Source organism: Homarus americanus, unplaced genomic scaffold (genome assembly GCF_018991925.1).
Source record: "Homarus americanus isolate GMGI-L3 unplaced genomic scaffold, GMGI_Hamer_2.0 scaffold42643, whole genome shotgun sequence".
NCBI classification, from domain to species: Eukaryota; Metazoa; Arthropoda; class Malacostraca; order Decapoda; family Nephropidae; genus Homarus; species Homarus americanus.
In genome coordinates this window covers 2,500,924-2,521,788 of record NW_024747582.1, presented here as the reverse complement: position 1 = coordinate 2,521,788, position 20,865 = coordinate 2,500,924, and the positions used below count along the sequence as shown (strand labels likewise).

The following is a 20,865-nucleotide window of genomic DNA, read 5'->3' as shown; positions in this document are numbered from 1 at the left end:
TTGCCAAGAGTGTGTTGCAGAGATCCAGTACAGTATTTGCCTACAATGTGTAACAGAGAGACAGTACAGTAAGTCCTCGTTTAACGTTGTCCCAGACGATGTTGTTTCATTATACGTCGCTACTCTTTTGATACCCGTGATTCCGACAACGTCCCGACCAATTCGTCATAAAGTTATCACCCAACATGGACTACTTTGTGTGGCGCATCACTCTCACTCTTCTTGGTGCGCTACGCTCTCTCGCGGAGCGTCACAATGTCCCCAGTCTTTGTTAGGCTTCCACAGTGTATTTGTGTGCTCAAGTGTTTTTGTTAGAAATACTGTGCTGTAACCATTCAAAATGGCTTCCAAGCGCTCATCAAGTGTTAGTGATGCTATTGTTGTGAAGAAGCAATGCAAGACCATTAGCCTTGCAACGAAAATGGAGGGGGAACCCCAGTCAGAGCGGGAAGGGGAGCCCCTCTCCGGGTCTCAGTGCCTCGCCACCCTCCTCCTCCTCTCCGCTACCCACCACACATTAACTCCACCTCTGCCTATACAATACAAAATGATTTAGTTTATTCATCTTTTTGGATGTATAATATATATTTTGTATGAAATTTCCATTGAATTTATGTATGTGTAATGTATTTTATGGGGCCAAGGGAGGCTGGGGAACATAACTCCTGTATTTTATGTATTTCTAATGGTAAAATTTGATTTCCGTTAACGTTGTGTTTTACAAGAACGTAACCACGACGTTAAGCGAGGACTTACTGTACAGTATTTGCCAACAGTGTGTAACAGAGCACCAGTAGTACTTGCCAACAGTGTGTAACAGAGCACCAGTAGAACTTGCCAACAGTGTGTAAGAGAGACATAACTGACTGCCCAAGAGGTTAACAGACTGGTCAGTGGTGATGAGGATAAAGTAAAGTAAATACTAAGTGTGTGTTTGTTTTCCAGCTTCTCTTAGTGATATCAAGGAAGTTCGGCCGGGTAAAGGAGGCTCCAAAGACTTTGACAAATGGCCGGACGAATCCAAGAGAGAAGACAAATCCAAATGCTTCGTTGTGTTCTATGGGAAGGAGTTCAGGCTGAGGACACTGTCGATTGCAGGTGTGTAAATGATCCGTGTCTATTGCAGGTTTGTAAATGATTTTCTATTGCAGGTTTGTAAATGATTGTGTTTATTGCAGGTGTGTAAATGATCCGTGTCTATTGCAGGTTTGTAAATGATCTTCTATTGCAGGTTTGTAAATGATTGTGTTTATTGCAGGTGTGTAAATGATCCGTGTCTATTGCAGGTTTGTAAATGATCTTCTATTGCAGGTTTGTAAATGATTGTGTTTATTGCAGGTGTGTAAATGATCTGTGTCTATTGCAGGTTTGTAAATGAGGTTATCTATAGAAAACAGTTTAAGTGGTTCTCATAGGCATGACTACCAATTAGGGGCAGCGTGGATAGAGCACACTGTATACCAAGTTTCAGTACACAAGGAGGCAGCATGGCCGGTACTGCACTCTACCGCCTCCACTTCCCCAAGCTGTAAACATAGGTACCCATTTACGGCTGGGGGAGTGCATGGGGATCAAACCACCAACTCCTGGAATAAGAGGCGAGCATTGTATCCACTTGACCACCACACCCCTTTGTAATTTAAGTTTGTGTGAGTAGAAACAAAAATGTGGGTATTTTACTGGGAGGTCTTGGGTAATGTGGATGACCAGGAAATGAGAGTACAATACCTTCAAAATGGATTCAGTATTGGTCACAGTTTTAAGGGTCTATACCTGTATTTTTTTTATTCATTATTTAAAACACCGTATTACTGTATTTGTTGTTGATGTTTGTAGCTATGGGACCAGAGGACTGCAATGCGTGTACCACCGGGATCCAGTACCTAATGACCGAGGTGCAGAACGTGCCGTACATCACCCAGCTGGAGAAGTTCATACGCACCGAGTTTTATATCATGGAGAACGAGAGGAACAGGTCAGTGTTGTTGTTTGTTTCTTGGTGAATTTATGTTGAGAAAATGTGATGGCCTGATGGCTATCCACGCTAATGCTAACCTAACCAAGCTTATTCATCCTAACCTAAAATTATCCACTCTAATGCTAATCTAACATAATCTAACCTAACTAAATCTGACCTAACCTAGCTTAACTTAATCTAACCTAACTTAATCTAATCTGACCTAATTTAACTGAACTTAACATAACCTACTGAATTTCCTGGCATATTAGGTTAGGATATGTTAGGTTGGATCAGGTTACGTTATATTAATATGTTTACTCTTCAGATGAAATAAGCTGGGGTGTCTAATCTTCAGGTGATCTACCATATAACTTAGGAATATTACCTTCTACAGGATAACGTTTCGGGACGTGAAGAATTTCCTCCCCCGGGTCTACTACAGGATGAACACGACTCGACTGAAGCTTCTCTTTGAAACCGTAGACGACCAGAACCAGGGAGAGATAAGCTTTGACCAGTTCTACGAGCTTATAAAGAAGGTCGTATGGGATGAGCAGGCTGATGTGAGTTTCCTTAAGGGACAGACTCACAGGGGTATGGTGTGGTGGTGATGGGAGGTGCTTGAGTGTGTGATGTTAGCTGTAGGGACGGTGGTCATCATCAGTGGAAGTTAGCTGTAGGGACGCTGGTCATCATCAGTGGAAGTTAGCTGTAGGGACGGCAGCCATCATCAGTGGAAGTTAGCTGTAGGGACGGCAGCCATCATCAGTGGAAGCTAGCTGTAGGGACGGCAGCCATCATCAGTGGAAGTTAGCTGTAGGGACGTAGCCATCATCAGTGAAAGTTCCATGGTCCTTACATTCCATTTTGGCACATATGGGGAGAGGCCAGACCTAATGAATAAGGAATAATTATCACTCGTCTTATTCTTCTTCCTTATTCTATGTTTGATTTGCTTCAGAGAGAGATGTTCAGCACCGTAGAAGAAGACAGGGGTCCCACACTCCTGGAGAAGTACAGCGCCAACATGAAGACCGTCACCCTACAGGAATTCCAGATGTTCTTGGTGGAGGAACAGAAGGAGGTGGAGCACACAGCTGACGCCATCATCAAGAACTTCGTACAGGATCCCCAGAGAGACATCCAGGAGCCGTACTTCTTGTTGGAGGAGGTCGGTCTCTCTCTCTCTCTCAGGGGTGTATTTACCGTGTCGGGGTTTGTGAGAATTAGTGAGCCACGATCCAAGGCTGTCTCGGTGTAAACAATATCTGTAATGTGGATCCTTTATATGTATTTTATATGTGTATTATGTATATACTGTATGTTGTGTATATATGTTCTGTAGTATGTATGTTGTGTGTTATGTATGTATGCTATGTACAGTAAGACCTCGCTTCACGTCGTGGTTCCGTTCCTGAAAACCGCGACATAAACGGAAACGGCGTTAAGCGGATCAATTTTCCCCATAAGAAATAGATAAAATACGGGAGTTATGTTCCCCAGCCTCCCTTGGCCCATGAAATACATTACACATACAGAAAATCAATGGCATTTTTATATTAAATAGTATATATATATATATAAAAATAACTAAATCATTTTGTATTGTACTCATTGATGGATGGAGGTGGTGGAGCGGAGGAGGAGGGTGGCTAGTCACTGAGACCCGGCCGGTAGCTCCTCCTCCTGGTTTAAAACCTCCATTTTCGTAGCAAGGCTAATAGTCTTGCGTTGCTTCTTCACAACACTAGCATCAGTAGCACTTGATCGGCGCTTGGAAGCAAAAACACTTAAACACTCACAAACGCTGTGGTAGCTTAACAAAGACTGGGGACGCCGTGATGCTCCACCGCCAAGATGAGAGAGGGTGATGCTCCACACAAACTAGTCTGTGACGACGTTTTACTGAATTGGCGGAACATTGTCCGAATCACAGGTATCTAAAGAATAGTGACATTATCCAGAAACAACGTTATCGGGGACAATGTTAAACGAGGACTTACTGTACTGTAGTGTGTATGGTTTGTGTTGTCTTTGATATATGATGACAATGGCAGAATTTGACATAAGATTAAACTGTGTGGGTTTTTCTTGTTTACCTTCTATTAATTCTACACTAATTTACTGTATAGATTCAATTTACAGGAACATTTGCAATTTACAGTAGAGTTTTGGTTTACGGTGGAGTTTTAATTTACAGTATCGTTTCAGTGTGTGTGCTGCCTTACCTAACTTAACCTAATTCTAACTTAGCCTAGCTTGACCATACCAAACCCAACCTAACTCCCTCAGGTAGCATTAGGGTGTTTAATCATCACGTGAACTCAGTTTGGTCATTTATTATATCGAGTGATCTGTAAAAATAATCCACGAACTTCTATAAAAATAATGCACGAACTTTTGGGAATTTGGTCCCCTCACCAGCCTTAATTGTTCTAATCCTTGCATAGTGTACCTATTTGTGTGTGTGGCTTGATGCAGAGTGTTAAACATGCCGCCCCCCCCCCCCGTGGTATCGGTTCAAGTAGTCTGTAAGATGCGTATCCGTGAAAATGTCCCGTTTAATGCCCTTTACGTTGTGTATAGGTTAGGTTACGTTTGGTTCAGCGTGAAGTTGAATTCCATTTCTGTAGCGCTCCAGTGAAAGACCTAACCTAACCACAACATGAAATGGGATATATTCTCCAAGTATAATACAGGAAAGTTTATTGTATATCTTTTCCATACAGCTATACAACTATACAATTCTCCTCTTCCTTATTGTTGTCATTAAGTCATACGTCATATTCACCAGTTTACCTTCGCATTAGTCTTTTTGTGTTGGCCCCTAAGTGTTTGTCTCTGTCTTTTACAGTTTGTGCAATACTTATTTTCCAAGACTAACGAACTGTGGGACCGTCGGCATAGCATAGTCAACCAGGACATGACCAGACCTCTCACGCATTACTGGATAGCCTCCTCGCACAACACGTAGGTATTTCCCTCACCCAAGTCACTATCTTCTTCACTATTACTGCCTCTTGCTTCCTCGCCTCCATCACTTTCTTCCTCACCTCACTCACTATCTTCCTCACCCCACTCACTATCTTCCTCACCTCATTCACTATCTTCCTCACCTCACTCACTATCTTCCTGTCTTATAATTTTAGTAAATATCTTTAACATTTTAGTAACTGTCCCTCCTGACCCCCACAGATACCTAACTGGTGATCAACTGATGAGTTCTTCCTCCCCCGAGTCCTATGCCAGGGTCCTACGTCAGGGTTGCCGCAGCATCGAGCTGGACTGTTGGGACGGACCCGAGAACAGTCCCGTTATCTTCCACGGCCACACCATGACCTCGAAAATCCAGTTCGTTGACGTCCTCACCACCATAAGAGACCATGCCTTCGTCACCTCAGAGTAAGTGAGAGGGAAGACCACCTGAAGATTAAACACCCTAATGCTTCTTGGAGATGTTAGGTTAGGAGTGTTTAGGATAAGGTGGGACTGGTTAGGTTAGTTTATGTTAGGTTAGGTTATTTTCTGTTTGGTTAGTTTATGTTAGTTTAGGTTAGGTTAGTTTATGTTATAATAGCATAGATTTGGTTTTGTAACACAGGGTCGGTTAAATTGCCTTTGCATTAGGTAGGTTAGGTTAGGTTGTCTTTGCATTAGGTAGGCCCATTGTCTTAGTTTCATCCTTCCATTTCTTGAGTTTCTCCACCGCCTCTTCAGTACAACAGTCCAGTCCTAAAGCCCCGTGACTGCTTCCAACAGCATGATAAATAGAAGGGGAGGGGGGGGAGGGGGCTCAAGACAGACAGATGGATTCCTACTTTTACCTCACTTTCCTCACCATTTACTCTCAGTTATTTTGGACCTTTATATAATGTACCATTCGAACAAGACGCCCTTTGAATCGTAGCCTCACCGGTGTTTGTGTCGATCACGTGAATGATTATTTTATAACGGCAACGCATCTCATCTTGTGGGAGACTACACACATCAACGAGTGACGACAGTGTTGTTTATTGGAGGCATTCAGGTGATAGCCACGACAGTCCGAGATAACTTGTAGGTTGGCTGAGGTACAGTAGCCACAACAGTCCGAGATAACTTGTAGGTTGGCTGAGGTACAGTAGCCACAACAGTCCGAGATAACTTGTAGGTTGGCTGAGGTACAGTAGCCACAACAGTCCGAGATAACTTGTAGGTTGGCTGAGGTACAGTAGCCACAACAGTCCGAGATAACTTGTAGGTTGGCTGAGGTACAGTCCATCAAATATGAGAGAAGTGTTGTGTTTATGGGGGAAATTAACACTTGATATAAAGTTGTTAAGAGTAGAAACAAGAACTGAGAAGAATACGAATACTCGAATAATTCTTGGAACATTTGATGGTCGACGGAGGTTGACAAGATTGAACTCCCCACAAGTATTTTCAAACGGTTGGGTAATTCCTGGATATTAATGTTAACAGATATCCAGTTATCCTGTCCATAGAAGACCACTGTACTCTTCCTCAGCAGCTGGAGATGGCGTGGCGATTTAAGGAGACGTTTGGTGACTCCCTTCTTGTTGCCCCAATAGATATTAACGAACAGGTTAGTGCCGAGTCATTCTTATTCACAGATCTTACACAGTTGACTAACAGATCTCACAGTAGGTATTGATTTTTATTTATTTATTAATTTGTTAAGGCTTTTCCCACTGTGCTTAAGTTGGGGAAAATCAAGAGGAAAATAGACTGGGTCATCAGGTATCTTTGCTGTTATTTCATTCACTAACTGTTGTATCAGATGTGTTCTACCGTTGTGCTCTGCCTCGAGACATCTGGGTTTTTTTTTTTCGTCTTGTCACATAAATTCAGTCAGCGTTACTCATCAAGGATATTATTTATAATTTGTAAATTCAAATCTATAATGTCATAAGTTCTGCCTCAGTAAAATATAAGTTGTATCAAAATGTGGTCATTAATTGTACACTTCTTTCTTTCACCAGCTCATGCCTTCACCTGATCAGCTCAAGAGAAAGTTTATATTAAAACACAGAAAACTACCAAGTGGCACGGATGAGTGTACACCGCTGGCTGCCAACGTGGATGAACGTAAGTGCTTAATTCAAGTTCTTTTGTGGTGATAGTTTCATCGCCACACAACATCACACTTCTCACACCAGCTACATACATTCCTCCTCTCATATCAGTCCAGCTTCATAAACTTCCTCCAGCCACTTCTGACTCTTAGAACTTACCAGGCTTCATCACCCCCATCAGCACTGATCATGTCACCCAGGTAACAGAACTTATCAACACAGTCCAATATTTTCAAGGTTGAGTTTCTCCAGCTTTGTTGTGGAGGTATGGTTACCTGCATATACAAAACTCTTAAATTCCTCACCATTTACTCTCATAGGTTTTTGAGCCTTCATATAATGTCATAACTACTTGAACAAGGTACTGGGTGCTCCTTGACTCCTGCCTCTCTCATTGCACACTTTACTGCTTCACATGGTAACCTGTTAAATTCCTTTTCTAAGTCTACAGAAAAGTAAAATTTTGTCTCCATCCCAAGATATTTCTTTTGTAGCTACAGTACCTGGCCATAAATATTGCCTCTGTAGTCCCCTTACCTGGCATAAATCCAAACTGTATTTCGTACATATCTACAAAAATAGGACACTGTATTTCTGTTCATATGTAAGTTAAGGCACCACTAATTATACTATCTACACTTAATATTTAATGTAACTTTATGTTAATCAGCATTTGTAGTTTAGCTTGTAATTAATACTCTAACTTTCCACCTTATATATTGATCTCTACTTGTAAACTGAGTAAACAATTGTAACTCATTATTGTGATCGTCAGAGGGAGGAGAGATGGGGCTGAGTAAACTGAGTATCAAGAGCGACCGCCTCTACCTCAAGAACCCCGTAGACTCAACAGCTTGGGAGGCTCACTTCTTTGTCCTCACGCAGGATCATCACCTCTACTTCACCGAGGCTCAGAATGATCAGGAGGCGGAGACAGACGACCAAGCCAGCTGGTTGAGGTTGCCAAACGATGTGAGTGGTGGACCCTGTGTGGTCGTTTATCTTTGTGTGTTATTGACCTTGTTGTAACAGTAACACTTGTTGACCTAATCTTATTGTAACAATAACACATATTGACCTGACCTTGTCGTAACAGTAACACACATTGACCTGACCTTGTCGTAACAGTAACACATATTGACCTGACCTTGTCGTAACAGTAACACATATTGACCTGACCTTGTTGTAACAGTAACACATATTGACCTGACCTTGTCGTAACAGTAACACATATTGACCTGACCTTGTCGTAACAGTAACACATATTGACCTGACCTTGTTGTAACAGTAACACATATTGACCTGACCTTGTCGTAACAGTAACACATATTGACCTGACCTTGTCGTAACAGTAACACATATTGACCTGACCTTGTCGTAACAGGTGGGCGACGACGAGGAGCACTTACGAGAGCCGTGGTACCATGGGAAGGTGATAGGAGGTCGAGCAAAGACTGAAGAACTCCTGCACCAGTACAGACATCTGGGGAACGGAACTTTCCTGGTCCGGCTGTCAGAGAACTTCGTCGGTGATCACTCGCTGTCTTTCTGGTGAGCTTGGGTAGTTTATTTTGTGTCACCGGGAGATTAGGCACCCCATTTAAGATTATTTTACCTGATTAAATGCACCATCACTAATTTAGGTCAATCTTCTATATCCATATGGTCCTTAATTCAGTCCAAGTTCTATTGTCATCCCCACTGACATCATTTATGCCCTTGAGATTGTAGTTGTGTCTTGTCATCATCATCTGTGTGTGTGTGCTGATGTGGGTACAGTGTGTCTTTTGTGATGACGAGGGGAGCAATAGGTGTTTGCTCCTTCAGTCACAGCTTTACAGGTCTTTGTTTATGCTGTAACATGAATGTCATTGGATTTTAGATGAATCTGACACAGATGATCTTATGACCACCATTGAATGTGGGGATGTTTTTCATTGTTGTTTGTTTATGATGAGTGACTTTTCCTGCATCATATGTATTGTTTGTTTTACTCCCCAGGCACCAAGGGAAGGCAAGTCATTGTCGCATATACTCCCGGCAGGAGGGGGACACCACTAGGTACTGGCTGCGAGACAGTGACCCCTTCGACAGTCTCCATGCCCTCATCGCATACTATCGTACCCATCCCATATGTGCCCAGGTGAGCTGTACCTTCATAGTGTTCTTGTAATTCTTAATGAATCTTGACTTGAGGTGTAACTCATTTCTAAAGTTCTGTTGATTATCAGGAGACATTTCTGTATGTGTCACTAGAATGTGTCGGTGACCCTGGGAGAAGCGGTGCCGCAGACCAACAGCCACGAGAAGAGGGGGTGGTACCACGCCAACATTACCAGCGAAGAAGCAGAGGATTACCTCGGACGCATCCCAGAGGATGGAGCTTTTCTCGTCAGACCGAGTAGAGAACCCGGCAGCATAACCATATCATTTAGGTGAGGCCAACTGCACCTCCGCTAAACAGTCTGACCCTTTATAAAATACTTTGAAACATTTCTCATAATTGGAAATGCAGTAGTACAGTACAGTAGACCCTTCCCATTTGGGGGTTTAGTGTTTCTGTGTGAAAGAGCCCCTAAAAGACTGCCTAGTGTCAGTGCTAATGATGCTTGTGGAGTGAAATTTAAAAGGCAGGGGATGGTGCTCGTGCTGGTGGGTTGTTTGGTGTAGGTATACAGTAGTACATTAAGGTAGTACAAGTTGCTATTTGTGGTTTTGCCTATTCACGCTATTCCTTGAAACCTAACCCCCGTGAACAAGGGTTTACTGTACAGTATTGTATTTTAGAACCGACCAGAATTGTTCAAAATGTTTTCAAATCTCATGATACATTATTTACAGTTGATAATTCAAACACACTTCTAAAGCTATTGCTGCAAATTTAGATACATCTCTCATGTGGATATTTCCCGTTACTGATAACACCGAGACTTGTCACCCCACAGAGCCGAGGGCTGCACCAAGCACTGCCGTGTCAAACAGGAGGACCAATCCTTCACCATCGGCACGGCGACCTTCGACAGCCTCGTGGACCTCATCAAGTACTACGAACGTAACTACATCTTCCGCCACGTAAAGTTACGGTACCCTGTGACGGAGGCTGTCATGAAGGACTTGTTAGAGCAGGTCAGTAAGTCTATACAGCAACTCACTTTTAAGAATACTGAAGCCTGTGTAGGGGATATTGAAGCCCCTGTAGGGAATAGTGAAGCCCCTGTAGGGGATATTGGATGAACTCTCTGATATTCTGATTTCCCTCTACTCTTTAAGGCTTTTTCTTGTCTTTTAAATTATTGTAATGGTTTATATAATGGGATGAACGAGTGTGTGGTGATGTCATGTTGTATAGCTCTCGGTATATTAAACCCTTCACTGCGGGGACGAGACTTTTGATAATTTATTTGGTTAACACTGGATGATTTTATTCAGCCGAGAGGTGACCCCGTACACAAGGGGTTAGTGGACTATCTCCCCTACTGTGTTTCTTTATTTTCAGTAATATAACAGTTGGGTGAACATCTGGACTTACTTGCCTGATGGTTTGGTCCAAACTATCCGAACTGTGATTCAAATTATTCATCTTAAGATAATGTAAAAAAAAAGAAAAAAAAGAGTTTTCACTAATTTTGCATTTCTTTCTTTTAGGACCAGGTTGGGGGGTCACAGGCAGGGGGCTACGTATCGTTCGTCAGCAACGTGAGTCTTTACTGGGTCTTGTTTCGGTATAAGTCTTTATCCATAAAGTGCTGATACAGAACTCCCTCTTGTGTTGAGTCAATATAACACATAGACCAATTTGTGATTTTTTCAAAGAACTTTTTGTAATAACTTTAATGAAATACAGTAAAGCCTCGGATAACAACGATTCGTCCAACAACTTTTCGTATTTGAAACCCTAGATAATTTAGGACTCGATTCAGTTTACATTCTTATTTCATTAGTATTTGAAACCCTAGATAATTTAGGACCCAATTAGGTTTACGTCCTTATTTCATTCGTATTTACGACCAAAATATAATAAAAATAAAATAAAATTACATTTTCATATCAATAATAACTAAATCCCGTTATTTATTATAAAAAAAAAGTACAGTGACCCCTCGTTTAACGAACACCTCGGTTAACGTAATTTCGATTAACGAACTGCCTTCCATAAGGATCTTCAATTCGTTTAACGAAAAATATTTCGCTTAACGAACTTCTTACGAACCGACCTCAACATGTTTTCGCTTGCACTGACCGGGCAACCAGCTTTAGTATCAGTCCGCCAATACATTAATCGGTTCTAGGGCTTAAATTCCTTACTATTTTTGTAAATATCAAGAAGTTTATACTATTCAATTATTTTAAAAGTTTAATATTAACTTTTTTAGTCATTTTAACAATTATTGAACATAATTGAAGGTAAAGTGACTAGTTTAATGCGCGGCATCCAGCCTCTTAACACAGCAAACAGGCGTCAGTCTCTCTCTGTTTTCATTGGAGGTAACATCTTGCTTGAGACTCTCTTCAACTAAACGCTTTTTTTCTGTGTTTCCAAGCAAATTATTGGTCATTTTGAAAATTATTTTACATATTGACAATATATAGTGCAGTGCAGTGTTATTTTAAAGAAAATATTCTTTATTTACAGCTAGTTTAACTTTGAAAAATACGTGTTGCCATTGTTTGAATCTAGCATGGGGCCTAAGAGATCAAGAAAAGTGATTTCAATCCAAATGAAGCAGGAAATAATAAAAAAACACGAACAAGGTATTAAATCAAATGCGCTATGCAAAGAATATGGCATGTCGGCATCAACTGTGTCGACAATTCTTGCACAAAAAGACAAATTTAAGGAAGTGAACGTGAGAGACAAAGCTACAAGAGTGTTTAAAAGTAGATCCCTAATCGTAGAAACTGAGAGGTTACTTATCATCTGGATTAGGGAAAAACAGATGAAAGGTGATTCAGTTTCTGGTGATTTCATTTGTGAAAGAGCCAGGGAGATTTATGAACATTTAAAGACAGATCAACCTAGTTCTTCAGGAACAGAATTTGAAGATTTTCGGGCTAGCAAAGGCTGGTTCGAAAAATTTAAGAAAAGAAGTGACATTTTAAGTGTTGTTAGGCATGGTGAAGCTGCTAGTGCTGATAAAGAAGGGGCAGCAAAGTTTTTAATTGAATTTAAAAAACTGATGGAAGAAGAAAATTATCTTCCACAGCAAGTTTTCAATGTTGACGAAACTGGGCTGTTCTGGAAAAAGATGCCCAAAAGAACATTCATCACCAATGATGAAGCCTCTTTACCTGGGCATAAACCCATGAAAGACCGTCTCACTCTATTGCTTGGTGCCAATGCTTCAGGGGATTTCCGACTGAAGCCTATGCTTGTCTACCACTCTGAAAACCCCAGGGTGTTCAAGCAACAGAAAGTGGTAAGAACAATGCTTGGAGTTTATTGGAAGTCCAACCGTAAGGCATGGGTGACAAGACAGTTCTTTAATGAATGGGCTATTGATGTGTTTTGCCCCTCTGTCAAGAGCTACCTAACCACCAATAAACTTCCTGTAAAGGCTCTTCTCCTCATGGATAATGCTCCTGGTCATGACCCTGACCTTGCCAGAAATTTGGAGTATAAATTTGACTTTGTGAAAGTGTTGTTTTTGTCTCCAAACACTACATCACTCATACAGCCAATGGACCAGAATGTGATCAGCAACTTCAAGAAGTTGTACATGAAGAAAATGTTTAGGAGGTGTCATCAGGCAACTTCCATTGATCCTGAACTAACACTGAAACAGTTCTGGAAGACACAATTCAACGTCCTGGAGGCTGTAAAATTGATTGTGTCATCATGGCAAGAAGTCTCCAATAGAACCCTCAATTCTTCATGGAAAGCACTGTGGCCATCAGTAGTCCATGATTTTGAGGGATTTGAGGATGACACAGAGTTGGACCAGGAGATTGTGTCCATTGGTCAGTCATTGGGTCTTGAAGGGGAGGAGAAGGATGTGGAAGAGCTTGTGATGTCTCATGAGGAGGAACTTACTCCTAATGACTTGAAGGAACTGGATGAGATGTTACGGGTAGAGGCTGACAGTGGTGAGGAGGAAATTGAAAGTGATGACCATATGTCAGCTACACAGTTGAAAGATGTGATTTACCACTGGGAGAAGTTCAGGGAACTGGCTTCAAAGCACCCAGAAGTGGAAAAAACTGAACTAGCTTTGTGTCATGTTGAGGACTCAGTGGTCTCCTTCTTTAAACATAAGTTAATGGTGAGGAGGACAGATGCCCCACAGACCACAATTGACACTTTCTTCAGTAAAAAGCAGAGGGAACAAGATGCTAGCCCTCAGCCTTCCACTTCAAGAAGGAGAGAGGATGTTCATGGTGGAGAATCTGTCAGTCCAGAGGTTCCTGACATTTTCATGGAAGGTGACTCACCTTCCAAGAAGCAGTAAAATGCTTCTCCTCCACCTCCACTTCCTTCTCTTCTCCCTTCTCCTCCTGCACCTCCCACTTCAAATGCACATCATCACCATCATCCAGGAGCCTTCTACATACACACCTCAAAGTAAGTAAATTTTTCCGCCATTTTTGTTGAATTTAGGAAATTTTCGGTGAGCTGGAACCAATTACCCAAAAACCCATTGAAACAATGGTTTCTGTTAACGAACGTTTCGGTTAACGAACGACCTTCTGGAACGGATTGAGTTCGTTAACCGAGGGGCCACTGTACTGTAAAAAAATTAATACCGCCTTGCACAAAGAAGCTGCATTACTAGTGAGTGGTAAACAACAGTCGGAGCTTGACAGGCCTTTTTTTTTCACTCATCTGGAACAGGAACTGGAGAAAAACTTTATCAGGTTTCTTACAGCATTTTTCCATCCCTATTCAACATGAGCAAGAGAGCTAGATGTGTTGAAACGATATGAAAAAGGTAAGAGGTCTGTGGATATTATATGGAGCAAGCAATGAACATATTTTCTGAAGTGGATCCATTAACAGAACAAAGCGTTAAAATTTAAATAAACACAAGATAATGACCTCTACATAAAGATGTATAATGAGAAAAGAAAGCAGCTGAGCAAGGTTCTTTTGAGAGCTTTATTATTCGAAGGCCTGAACCATCAACTTCAGCCACACCATCAAATTCAGCATCATAAGCAGCTTCAACATCAACTTCATGTTCAGTAACAGTTTCAGCAACAGCTTTATGGAAAGCTGCAGCTTCAGCCAGAGTTGAACCTGATGACTTTGTCATCTGAGTAAAAACTCGCACAATATTCATTGACTGTCCTTATGTTTTAGACTTTACCGCCATTGGTGAATAGAATTTTAGTTTTACATTCATAAATATTATTCAAAACATATATGAACAGTTAATAAGTGTTGCTTTCATATTCATATGTTGAGAAATGACGATATGTTTTCACATGTACGCACTAACTGTTCATACGTCGGCGTTCCCAATCATCTCACATTATTTCTTTATCATTAGTGGTTAGCTACTCTTAGTGTTCCATTTATTAACATTAAATAACATTACTTAAAACATACATACAGTTATTCAATTTTTTTTAATTAAGTTCGCTACAGCTACAACCAGGGTCTTATTTTCTTCATTTTCTCATGTAGAACTATCGTCCCGGCTGTAAACACAAACGAAAACAATGGCATCCCATCTCTTGTGTGACCATTTTATTATTCATTTATATTGTATAAGGTGCATTCAGAAACATTATTTAAAGAGTATAGTTTGCACTTTTCACTAATTGTATTGTTTTTTGGGGGAAAAGAGGGTAAAAGGCCACACAAAAGATATGAAAAGGTCACACTTGGGAACGCATCTCATTATTATTGCTTTATTTTAATGGTAATTAATGATTCGCGAAAAGACGATTCACCTCACACCGTAATATTGGAGGACACATTAACATCGTTTTTCGAGGCTTTACTGTACTTAATGTAAATGAACACATCGGAATGAATGTTGAGTGACGTTATTTCTCTTCCCAGATCCACGTGAAGACCAAGTTTTCCTACACCGCGAGTATGCCCGACGAGCTGACGTTCCCCAAACACGCCATCATCCAGAACGTAAACAAGGCCGAGAAAGACTGGTGGAAGGGAGACTATGGCGGCCGAAGACAACACTGGTTCCCCGCCATATATGTCCAGGAAATAGAACCAGAAAATATAGATGAGAGTGTGAGTGTGGCTCTGTGGTAGGGTGTTTCTCTCTTAAATATGTAGTGTCAGGTTTGATTCCCAACCACAATGGAGGGTTACTCTGCTGACCTTGACACCCTCAGCACTACAGTTAATACCATATTAGGTTTACTGAGCAGCTGCGGGGTAATAATTCTGTGGACAGTTATCCTCTCAAAGAATAATCTACTCGGTACTTAATGCTAAGATTCTCTATATATTAAGGGGGACATTATCTTTGCTGTCTGATGGATGTGTGTGTTTGAACCATGTTTGTCTTATCTTACACAGGAAGGAGGGAGTCAAGTGTTGGGTTGTATGCAGAAGGGAAACTTGGACCTCCAGGGAGCCACTGCCAAGATCGACTATTTGCCCACCACCAACCGCTGGGGCATTAAGTACATAATCAGGTGGGTTGATGTGGTCAAATTATCTACTGTAAATGTCTAATCTATCTACTGTAAATATATAAACTCACTTTGGGTGGTATATCCCAGGCCAGTTGGGTGTTAGTTTAACCCAGGACTTGGTAAACACTGCAGTATAATGCAGTTATGCCATACCAACCTTACAGTAATGCCTAGTTCATGACAGTGTTACAGTAGCATTTCAGTCGATTGTGTGTACAGTAGCTAAAACAACTATCTGTGCATACTTTGTGGGGAAACAATATGAGACCATGGACGATATATTTTGGTATATGAGGGCTGTCACCAGTCACACGGAGGGCTGTCACCAGTCACACAGAAGGCTGTCACCAGTCACACGGAGGGCTGTCACCAGTCACACGTAAAATATTGGAGCATATCGACCCCCACCTGCACAGATAGTTGTTTTAGCTACTCTACCTTATGGAAAATACACCCACATTCATGATGCACTCTGTACGGGTGTCTGTCACTTAACATAGCATGGCTTAATATAGTTGGTGAAGAAGGGGACATATTTATACAGGATAGTTAATAAATAACTCACACTTATTTCATGTTTTTTTGTAAATATTAAAGTTATTTCTTTCCCACGACCTCACCCAATAAACCATAATGTGCTGTTCTTGAAGTTTGGAAAGAACACAAGTTATAAAAAAGATGCCTGGTGTACAGTATGTGTATTAATGTGTTACAGACTGACAGGCCCGACGTTACCTCAGCCGCTGAAGATAGGCTGCACCTCAGAACAAGAAGCCAAGGAGTGGAGGGACAAGATAAACATTAGACATGGGGTAATTATAATTTGTACTTGTAATCAGTTATCACATGTATTTATTTAGTGATAGTCAGTCTCAACAACCTCTGATTCTGAGGGAGTTATGAGTACATGAGAGTTATGAGTACTGGAGAGTTATGAGAACAGGAGAGTTATGAGTACAAGTTCTCCTTTACTTACAAACATTGTTGAGGGGGTTAGTCGCCTCATTCTACACGTTTGTTGTCCTCACAATTTATTAACCAACGCTCTTCCTTATTCCACGTTATCACCCCTCACAGGCCCCAACCAGACAAAACAGAGAGCTAGAGAACCACATCAAGAAGGAACTCAGCGACCTGGTGGTGTATTTCCGATGTATGCCTTTTGATCAGGACAGATGCTTCAATCTCAGAGCCAACCACAACGAGGTCTTCTCCTTCCCCGAGAATAAGATGGAGGCTCTCGTACAGAAGCACCCCTGTGACTTGCTCAAGTTCCACAAGGTAGGAGGATGACAGGTGTAAGGGGCAAATAGGGAAAATTTTGCCCCAGTGTTAACTTGTATCTCCATTGGACCTGCAGTGAAATTTTCCTATAAGGACTTCAATATATAATATCCATCAGATGGAGGTTTTACATCTGACAGACCCTCGATATAATGGACTTTCATCACTATGTCGTTCGTTAGATGGAGGTTTTACATCTGACAGACCCTCGATATAATGGACTTTCATCACTATGTCGTTCGTTAGATGGAGGTTTTACATCTGACAGACCCTCGATATAATGGACTTTCATCACTATATCGTTCGTTAGATGGAGGTTTTACATCTGACAGACCCTCGATATAATGGACTTTCATCACTATATCGTTCGTTAGATGGAGGTTTTACATCTGACAGACCCTCGATATAATGGACTTTCATCTCCATGTAGTCTCTTTAATAGAGTTTTTACTGTACAAAAGTCATGTATACTATAACAAAATAACACTCAGTATCTTTTGAAATCATTTATAAAAAGTTACATTTTTATTATATAATCTGTCTATACACTTGATCACTGTAGCTGTTTCCTCTCCAAATTTAAGTCTGATTGAACGACCATTTAGTAACTATGATAAAAATGTGTTCTGTTTAAGATTGATTGGAATTCCGTGTCATTCCAACTGTTCTTGTTTATCTCAGGCCGGGTTCAGTCGAGTTTATCCAAAGTCAACTCGGGTCGATTCCTCAAACTACAACCCCATGCCAATGTGGAACCACGGATGTCAGTTGGTCTCCTTCAACTACCAAACAGGAGGTAAGATGCCCCCTCCTCCCCTCCCCTTTCCCCTCCCCTCTTCCCACCTTCCCCCCTCCCCCCCCCTCTTCCCCCCTCCCCCCTCCCCATTGTGTGAGTGTTCTTGTGGGTACTGATTATCGTTAGTGACCCATAGCATTTTACTACACTAACACCACCATATACTGGGTGATTGTAAAGTCCCCTTGCACCATCATCTATAATTAACCACTAGCACCACCATCTACCAAGTGACTATAAACTCCCCTTACACCATCTATAGTTAACACATAGGTATAACAAGGGACATAACTACCCAATTACACCAAGTACACAAGGAAGGTTTCCTTATCGGCGTATTACTGTTATTTTACTTTATTTACAGACAAGTGGATGCAGTTAAACGAGGGAATGTTTCTGCAGAACGGCCGGTGTGGTTACGTCCTGCGGCCCGAGGTCCACCACGACCCAAATTATGACCCGTCCAATCCAGACACACTCTTGAACACGAACCCTCTCAACCTGACCATTAAAGTGAGTGATGTCTGATAGAGTGTGTTGATGATGAGGGAAGGAATAAATAAATGAATGGTGCTGAATGATGTCTGATTGTGTGTGTTGATGATGAAGGAAGGAATAAATAAATGAATGGTGCTGAATGATGTCTGATTGTGTGTGATGATGATGAAGGAAGGAATAAATAAATGAATGGTGCTGAATGATGTCTGATTCTGTGTGTTGATGATGAAGGAAGGAATAAATAAATGAATGGTGCTGAATGATGTCTGATTCTGTGTGTTGAAGAAATAAATAAATAATACTGGTAGAGAAAAAGATAAGTGTTCTTTTGGTATTTGTTAATTGAAGCTGTATTAAAAGATTGAAGGTTATATTATTACTTGTAGGACGATGATGATGATGATTTTCAATACTCAGTGGTATGTTCTTCACATATTTCTACTTCCTGTAATAGAGATTCTCATTGGTTAGATTATTTTCCACTTATTGTAACTCAGATTCTCATTGGTTAGATTATTTTTCCACTTATTGTAACTTAGATTCTCATTGGCTAGATTATTTTCTACTTACTGTAACTTAGATTCTCATTGGCTAGATTATTCTCCACTTATTTTACCTTAGATTCTCATTGGCTAGATCATTTTCCACTTCCTGTAACTCAGATTCTCATTGGTTGTTACTCCTTGCTTGCTTGTAGATCTATGGTTGTCGGCATTTGAGTAAATCTGGGCGGGGCTTCATCTCCCCCCTCGTGGAAGTAGAAATTGTCGGCTGCGACTACGACACCGGCCAGAAGTGCTCCACGAAAGCTGTCCGTAAGTTTGTCTGTGCCTCCGATCACCTGAAGATTAGCACCCCCCTCCCCTCACTTCTTCCCCCTCCCCCCTCCCCCCACTTCTCCCCCTTCCCCACCCAGGTTATTTCACCTGAAGATTAACCACCCTATTGCTACCTTGGGGGTTAGGTTAAGGTAAGTTTGGTTAGTGTTAGGTTAAATTAGGTTAGTTTAAGTTAGGTTTGGTTAGGTTAAGGTAAATTGGGTTAGAGTTAGGTTAAATTAGGTTAGGTTTGGATAAGTTTGGTTAGGTTAAGGTAACTTAGGTTAGAGTTGGGTTAGTATTAGGAGGGTTAATCTAATAGTGAAATAAGCTGTAGTGTTTAACCTATGGGTAATTTGGACTGTGATAAGTAAACACTGTGCCACTTAAGAGGGGACTGGAATAAAGTGCATTCAAGTGGACTAAAGAAATGTGTAGACCATAGACTTTATATTCATTAAGTGTATTATGAAATTTATCCTCTTGAATACATTTTGAACACTTATCGGAGGTTTTAACCCCCTTGAGTACAATGATTACCCCTTAAGTATGACGATTTATTCTCTTGAGTATGATGAGTTTATCCCCTTGAGTATGATGAGTTTATCCCCTTGAGTGTGATGATTTATCCCCTTGAATATGATGATTTGTTCCCTTGAATATGATGATTTGTTCCCTTGAGTATGATGATTTGTTCCCTTGAGTATGACGACTTAACCCCTTGAGTACAGTGGATCAGGGTCGCCTTATCTTGGGTAATCTGAAAAGTATATCAAATTTACTTAACTTGGTCATTTAAGAGAGGCCATATAAGTACATATTAAGTACAAGTTATAGTAATTTCCATGCTTTATGTAGATGTTAATATTAACGTGAAATAACCCAGTGTTGAGGTATGGGATGACTCCTAAATTGTCGTTCCACCCCTAATGATCCTTGCCCTCGTTTACAGGTGATAATGGTCTGAACCCGACTTGGTGTAACCGGATGATCTTCAACATCAAGAATCCGGAGTGTAGTCTCATCCGGTTCGTCGTGTATGATGAAGATTTGTTTGGAGAGCCGAACCAGATTGGTCAGGCAACTTATCCGGTAAGGAGAGGTACTGTAGAGGTGTTGGTGCCCCATCGTGGAGGAAATTAGGCATATTTATTTGTGTGTGCCCCATTGTGGAGGAAATTAGGCATATTTATTTGTCTAGGCCTCATAGCGGAGGAAATTAGGCATATTTATTTGTGTGTGCCCCATTGTGGAGGAAATTAGGCATATTTATTTGTCTAGGCCTCATAGCGGAGGAAATTAGGCATATTTATTTGTGTGCTTCCTATTGGTCATCTGCACTTAAGTAATATCTAGGTAATCCATAAAGGCTAGAGTTGAGTACATCACCGCTCATTACCATTATATTACCATGAACTACATCACGGTAGAACTCTTACTTAGACAATATGTTTGTGACCAGGTAACGTGCATACGAGAGGGCTTCCGCAGTGTGCCCCTCAAGAACTCCTTCTCCGAGGAGATCGAATTGGCGTCCTTACTCATCCACATCAAGATTACTCGAGACGTAAGTTATGATCATTGCTCGACTTCTCTGTCATTATGGTGTTAGCTGGACTCAAAGACATGTAGTTTTCTTCTTATTTACTGTCATTTATTCTCTTATATTACCTTAATGTTTTGCTGACTTGTCACTTTCTATAACTTGGAAATGAATGTAGGAATGAGTGACTGTGGAGTGAGTGTAGGATATGGTGGTATGGGAGGTGTTATATTTATTGTGCTGTATATAGATGAGGATCACCTTAAGGTTAGCCCCTCCCCCAT

At 41.1% G+C, this 20,865-nt stretch overlaps 1 protein-coding gene across 3 annotated transcripts in view; it reads left to right on the top strand.

Moving 5' to 3' along the window:
- The window catches only part of LOC121879670 (1-phosphatidylinositol 4,5-bisphosphate phosphodiesterase gamma-1-like), a 29,021-nt gene that overhangs the window by 4,586 nt on the left and 3,570 nt on the right, over positions 1-20,865 (top strand). For all 3 annotated transcript variants that reach the window (XM_042386381.1, XM_042386380.1, XM_042386379.1), the window contains exons 3-25: positions 946-1,098; positions 1,837-1,975; positions 2,355-2,523; positions 2,922-3,131; positions 4,815-4,930; positions 5,156-5,362; positions 6,422-6,545; positions 6,943-7,048; positions 7,811-8,007; positions 8,420-8,586; positions 9,037-9,178; positions 9,292-9,470; positions 9,981-10,161; positions 10,681-10,731; positions 15,041-15,232; positions 15,524-15,642; positions 16,358-16,454; positions 16,720-16,923; positions 17,608-17,722; positions 18,087-18,235; positions 18,918-19,035; positions 19,991-20,130; positions 20,501-20,605. In XM_042386381.1, coding sequence (XP_042242315.1) covers positions 946-1,098; positions 1,837-1,975; positions 2,355-2,523; positions 2,922-3,131; positions 4,815-4,930; positions 5,156-5,362; positions 6,422-6,545; positions 6,943-7,048; positions 7,811-8,007; positions 8,420-8,586; positions 9,037-9,178; positions 9,292-9,470; positions 9,981-10,161; positions 10,681-10,731; positions 15,041-15,232; positions 15,524-15,642; positions 16,358-16,454; positions 16,720-16,923; positions 17,608-17,722; positions 18,087-18,235; positions 18,918-19,035; positions 19,991-20,130; positions 20,501-20,605 — 3,380 coding nt within the window. The remainder of the gene's footprint in view (positions 1-945; positions 1,099-1,836; positions 1,976-2,354; positions 2,524-2,921; positions 3,132-4,814; positions 4,931-5,155; positions 5,363-6,421; positions 6,546-6,942; positions 7,049-7,810; positions 8,008-8,419; positions 8,587-9,036; positions 9,179-9,291; positions 9,471-9,980; positions 10,162-10,680; positions 10,732-15,040; positions 15,233-15,523; positions 15,643-16,357; positions 16,455-16,719; positions 16,924-17,607; positions 17,723-18,086; positions 18,236-18,917; positions 19,036-19,990; positions 20,131-20,500; positions 20,606-20,865) is intronic.